Source organism: Triticum aestivum, chromosome 2B (assembly GCF_018294505.1).
Source record: "Triticum aestivum cultivar Chinese Spring chromosome 2B, IWGSC CS RefSeq v2.1, whole genome shotgun sequence".
In the NCBI taxonomy this organism is placed as follows: domain Eukaryota; kingdom Viridiplantae; phylum Streptophyta; class Magnoliopsida; order Poales; family Poaceae; genus Triticum; species Triticum aestivum.
In genome coordinates this window covers 328,061,995-328,067,719 of record NC_057798.1, presented here as the reverse complement: position 1 = coordinate 328,067,719, position 5,725 = coordinate 328,061,995, and the positions used below count along the sequence as shown (strand labels likewise).

The following is a 5,725-nucleotide window of genomic DNA, read 5'->3' as shown; positions in this document are numbered from 1 at the left end:
TAGTAGACTGGGCATCGATGGCCTGGTAAATTTCTTTGGCACCCGCCTCACACTGTGCGGGGGCAGCCCCAGAAAATGGGACCCAGATATACATAGAAAAATCAAAGCAAGCCAACCCCTGGTCAATCCTTCACGCGAGTTCCTCTCGTCCACCTTCAGAAAAATGGGGCATCGGAGCAGCGTGTACAGATGGTGGTATATTCTATTGCAATGCTCGAATGGGGCATCGGAGCACGAACTTGCTCCGGTTCCCAGAAAACTTTTTATGGCACCGCATGAGCTATGGAGGGCACCGGTGCCAAATAATGTAAAAGTAGATTTGGCACCTCTTTTGGCCTACATAGTGGAAGGCCTAACTACTCCTTTTTTCTCGAACACTTTATAGGCACAAGCTCTCATATACACGCGCATACACTCACCCTTATGAATACACACGCATATCATACCCCTATGAGCACCTCCGAAAACTTGAGCTGGCATATCATCTTCAAATTTATGAAGTCATCGTAGGCACCTCGTCGTCGACGAGAACGTCTCCTCCCACTGAATGCGCATCATCGAGAATTCTAAAATAAATTCAGAAATAAATACGAGCACCGGGACTTCAACCCTGCTCCTAACCATTCAAGCATAGGTTGGTTCGCTCCTAACTACTCCCTCGATTCTCGGTAAAGAAACACTCTTATATTTCTTTACGCATATAAACATGCCTTTACACCTTAAAACAATAACAACACACACCTAAAAATACTCCCTTCATCCTGTAATTCTTGTTACGAGGGCATTCTTGCAAAAAAAACCTCTAGTTTCTCCTGACCAAACCCGCGCTCCTCGTCGTCCTCCTCCGACAGAAGCAGCAGTTGCGTTGCTCTCCGCCGCCGCAGCTGCCCTTCTCCCCGTCGCCGCAGCTCCCCTGCTCCCCCGCTCTCCCGCTGCAGTTGCCTCCTGCTCCGTCGCTGTAGCTGCCGCTCGCCTGCCTCCCCAAGCTCCCCCCTTCCTCAAAAAAATCTTCGATTTCCCCAACTATCGTCGTGCTCTGCTTCGGCTGCGTCGGAAACGTCGTCGGAGAGCCTGGAGGCGCTGGATCCGGACCACCAACAACAACCTAGAGGCCGACGAGCCCAACGACTACAGGAGATGTAGCAAGCTAAACGCCAACGAGCCCGACGACAATGGCAAGGGTCGTGGATTTGGGAGCGTGGAAGACGAAGACGACAGCTCCATGAGGAATACGATTGCGGCGGGGTCTTCTTCGTTGTTTCTCTGGTGGAAGACCCGTGCCTGCGACACCGCGCCTGCTCACTTGGCAGCAGCGGCGGCAGCTACAAGTTTTCTGCACTGCTGCAGATCATCCCCAAGTCCTACAGCCTGGGTCAACCTCCCTTCTCCACTTCATGTTTACTGAATTTACTTAATTTTTGCACTAGTTCTGTTAGTTTAGAGTTTGGAGTATTTTGCACAGTTAACTGACACAATTTTGCAAGCATTCGATCTCTGAACAATTTTGTTTTCAGTAAGATTTTTACTGTCTCCAAATTCAGTCATGAACTATGAACTCTGAAATTAGTACTGTCTCAACAGCATTTTAAATATTCAAGTTAGGACTGAACTTTTAAAGTTCAAGATACTCCTGTAAATTAAACCTCAACTTGCAGAGTTGTTGTTTTAGTTAACTGAAATTATAGTGACTACTCCTACTTCTTCCTTCTCCTCTGGTCTGAAAAAACTTCCGCTATCCTATCTACAGTACCTAGCTACTGTCAGAATAGAACACTATCTATAGCTTCATTTTCGAAATATCCACTAATTCTAAAATGCTAGATTCAGTAACTAATCTTTGGGTCAGAACATAACATTGTACTAGATGATACCTCGCGCGTTGCTGCGGGAATTTTAGCGCGCAAAGGTAGAAGTTTAATTCAGAAAAAAATTATATGGTTCCAATATTTGATAGTATAGTAGCCCAAAATATGTAGACATTTAGTTTTTTTTATTGCTAGGAAGAAAGCAAGTTTAGTATAAGCAAATTGAAATAAACAAATTGAGGAGAAATCCTGACAAAAGGAATTCAAACATACTCTGGTTAGAGGAGGCTGGAATTTGACATGTTATTCTTAGGCCTTATTCTTATATATGGCAATTAGGTTTGTAGGTAATCTGACCTGACATGCATGTATCTCTCACAGCTAGAGTCCAATGGCTAAGTACCTTAGTGTGGTTAAGAAAGAACTAATCAGATGGGTAGGGCATTTTGGTGGCCGAGCTACCTGGAGGCCGGAATCTGGGCCGTGTTTTATAGCGCTGTGATGTGTGCTGTTGTGTTTCCGTTTCCTTATACACTGACTATGAAGTTGCAATACATCAGTGCCATGGTCTTCGGTGTTGCGTTTGTACACGGGCCTGATGTTTGTACCTGTCGCACACGTAGTGGGCTGGTGGGTAATTAATGGTCTTTAGAAGGGCCCATGTGACACTGCAGATTTCCTGCCTCGCTAGACCATTCATCCCCTTCTTGCGGCAGCTCGGCGTGCGACGGAATTGCCATGGATGGGCTTCGAGGAAGCTGAATCAGGGTAAGCTCTCCACGGATCTCTCACTTTATCCCATTGTTCTACGAATGGGAACAAGTTATCCCTGTAGATCATGTTTCCTGTGCCAGCTAGCGTTGTCTGGTTCCACTGCCCATGATGTTGGATCTGACGAGATGAATTTGTGCGATTCGTTGAAGATTGATTCCTAGAGTTCCGTGGAGATGAATTTGTGCGATTCTTAGGAGGAGATATCTCTGTTGTGGAGTCAGTCGTTGCGTCTATCCATGAAGCTCGCGTGGACTCCGAAGATTTGATTTCCTCTGGGCACACAAACTGGCTCTATGGATGGTGAGCATCCTGGCGCAGGGAGGCGCCTTTTGGATGCAATGCCGGGGGAAGAGGAAGCTGGCTCATACAACGGTGCTAGCGAGGTTGTTGCCGATTCAAACGATAGGCCACCTGAAGATATCAGCGATGCAGCCGTTCAGAGAGGATGTAGATGCAGAGAGCGTGTTCGTCTCCAACTCAAAAGGCTCCTGCTAGACTCGAAGGTAATTAAGTTCCAAACCAATGATAAAAAAACTACTTTCTAGCTGATAGATGATAGCTTGTATGGAACTTTGTAGTGAGTTATCCATGATGGTGTTTGGGTGTGCTTGAAATATCTGTTTTTAGAATGTCCAACAAGAAATAGTTTGTTTTTCCGATGGAGCTGACACAATGCATGTCCAACATATTGAAAAACTGCAGGATTAGGATTAGTAAGGCGGCAGATGAGAGGGAAATCAATCCAAGCAGGGTTCCTGCACTCGAGGCTTCAATACGTGCTTATGCAAACAAAAAAGCTGCTGTTGTTGTTCATCCGGCACTGAGGACAACTTTTGATTTGGCTGAAGATCCTGAGTTCAAATATAGTGTTCAAAGTCGATGATGAAGGTCGAGTGATAACTCTGATGTGGACAACAGGATGAAGCATTGAGCAGTTTAAGTGCTTTGGTGATGTTGTCACCTTCGATACCACATACAAAACTAATCTTTATGACATGCCATTCGGCTTTTTGTTGGTGTCAACAATCACTTTCAGAGTATTATTTTTGGCGCTGTGCTGATGACGAGAAAGTCTGCACTTTCAAGTGGATTTTCACCGAGTTCTTTCAAATGGTAGGTGCGCCCCAACCGTGCACAATCCTAGTAACCTATCATTTGTAGAAAATTTTATTAACTTATTTCTGTTGAATATATTGATTTTTCTTATCATAATTTGTCTCCTCCCAGTTACTTATGATGATTGTATGATACAAATGCAGGGGGTGTGGTTCTAACTCATAACTTGCCTATTGAGATTTATGCTTCCAAAATTTATACTAGGACAATGTTTGAAAAGTTCAGTGAGATGCTTTATGAAGGCGGGTTGTATATGCTGGTTGAAGTTGTACAGCGTCGTGAGTACACCACCGGGTATGTTAAGAAGAATTTGAGAGAAATGCGGTGCAAGAATTACTTCGTCGTTCAAGTGAACGGTCCGGGTGATGAGTTCAAGTGTGAATGTGGCATGTTTGAGCATTTCAAGATGGTGTGCAGCCATGCGCTTAAGGTATCTTTCCTTTTCTGTTTTAATCCGTGTGCCAAGGAAATTATGATATACTCCCTCTGATTCAAAAAAAGTGTCTGCATTTATTGTGCCTAGAATTTGTGAAACTAGGCGACAACGATGTGGATGCATATAGTCTTGCTATGGAGCAACTGAGAAATGTGAAAACAGTAGTGAAGCCTGTTGTTGCTATACGCGACGGCATGGGGCTATCTGGCAGAGAAATGGCAGCTGATTCTGTAGGATCAGAGATAGGAAATAAACAGCATTTTGGTCCACCAAAACCAGCGAAGTGGTTCGGAATGCTCCGATAGTTTTGTAGCACCATTGAAGAAGAGGCCAACGGGTCGCCCTAACACAAGTCGCCAGAAGGCGCCATAGAGCAGCCGGCTAAAATGACTAGATTATGTTCTGTTTGCAGGGGTCAGGATCACAAGAGCACCACTTGTCTGCAACAAGGCGATCTTCCAAAGGCATCGAGGAAGTCGCCTCGATGCTCAAGATGCAGCTTGTGAGGTCACAGAAAGAACACTTGCACCAACCCACCAAAATCAGACTTTCAAGATTGATTTCAGTGTGACTTCTTGAAGCTCGGTTTGCTAACTGAATAATCCACTGTTTGTCAAGTGAGAACAACACTCCGTAGGTGTGAGCTGGTGTCGCTGTTGTGCATGCCTTTGTTAATCCCTCTATTGCACTGGATTTGTGATGTTGCTATGACCAAATATGTGGTTTAACTTTTTCAGTGATGGGAATTCTGGGGTTCTTTGTTTCTTAATTAGATCTTTGTCAGTGTGTTCTGATGTTTGTCGTGTGTAGATGCAGAGGCACCAATCATTTACAATATATGTTGTCATGTTTGTCATGTGCAAATTGTGCAGACGAGACAGTTTAGTTAGAACACATGACGACCGAGTCAATCCCACGCTACTCCCTGTGGGACCCTCACTATGAACATGTTACATGTGTGGCCGTTTGATGGCAACTGTGCGCGCTCTCCGGTGCCGAGTCTCTACATGAGCTGCCACTGTTTATTTAATAGCAATACGGGAGACTGAAAAAGGCTAGTTGCTGAAATACGGCAGATGCATGACTGCATGGCGCTGATCAACGCAACGCGCGACGGCATAGATATCGGCCTCCTGGTAGCTCGGCCTCCAAAAGGCATTTTCACTAATCAGATTGCCTACATAGGAGTACATACGTGCGCATGCTAGTACACGGAAGTGGGCATGCACACACGCGCATCACTCTCGCTGGTGAGGCTGTCGGAGGACATCGTAATGGAGATCCTGGCACGCATGCCCGCTTCGCCAACCTCTTGCCGTGGCCGTGCGCCGCCACATGCAAGCGCTGGCGCGCCCTTGTCACCGAGCCATCTTTCCCGCGCCGGCGCTGGCCAGAGGGCGCCTGCCACTGCTCTCCCTCGTCGTCTTCCTCTCTCTTGAGCGGCGCCATGGCGGGGAAGGTCGGCGGGTCTCGATCTTCGTCCGGAAGGCTCAAGTTGCGGACATCCCTTGCTCGGCTCCTTGTCCCAGGCGCCGACGGCCGCTTCGACGACCGCGTCATGCTGCTCGTGTCACAGGACCACATCATCCTCGTG

The 5,725-nt window shown here is 46.5% G+C and overlaps 1 protein-coding gene across 4 annotated transcripts; it reads left to right on the top strand.

Moving 5' to 3' along the window:
* Nucleotides 1–2,331: 2,331 nt before the first annotated feature.
* LOC123044854 (uncharacterized) lies at nucleotides 2,332–4,914 on the top strand. Of its 4 annotated transcripts, none has more exons than XR_006420580.1 (5): nucleotides 2,332–2,573; nucleotides 2,729–3,082; nucleotides 3,282–3,692; nucleotides 3,839–4,125; nucleotides 4,219–4,914. XR_006420580.1 is itself a non-coding variant. In XM_044467723.1 (4 exons), exons 2-4 carry the CDS (start codon nucleotides 3,531–3,533, stop codon nucleotides 4,700–4,702), a joined length of 612 nt encoding a protein of 203 aa, XP_044323658.1. In that variant the 5' UTR covers nucleotides 2,393–3,082; nucleotides 3,282–3,530; the 3' UTR covers nucleotides 4,703–4,914. The 4 variants fall into 4 exon arrangements, 1 of the variants encoding a protein (XP_044323658.1); XR_006420579.1 differs by having other exon boundaries at nucleotides 2,333–2,573; nucleotides 4,544–4,871; XR_006420578.1 differs by having other exon boundaries at nucleotides 2,333–2,573; nucleotides 3,839–4,871.
* The last annotated feature ends 811 nt before the right edge of the window (nucleotides 4,915–5,725 follow it).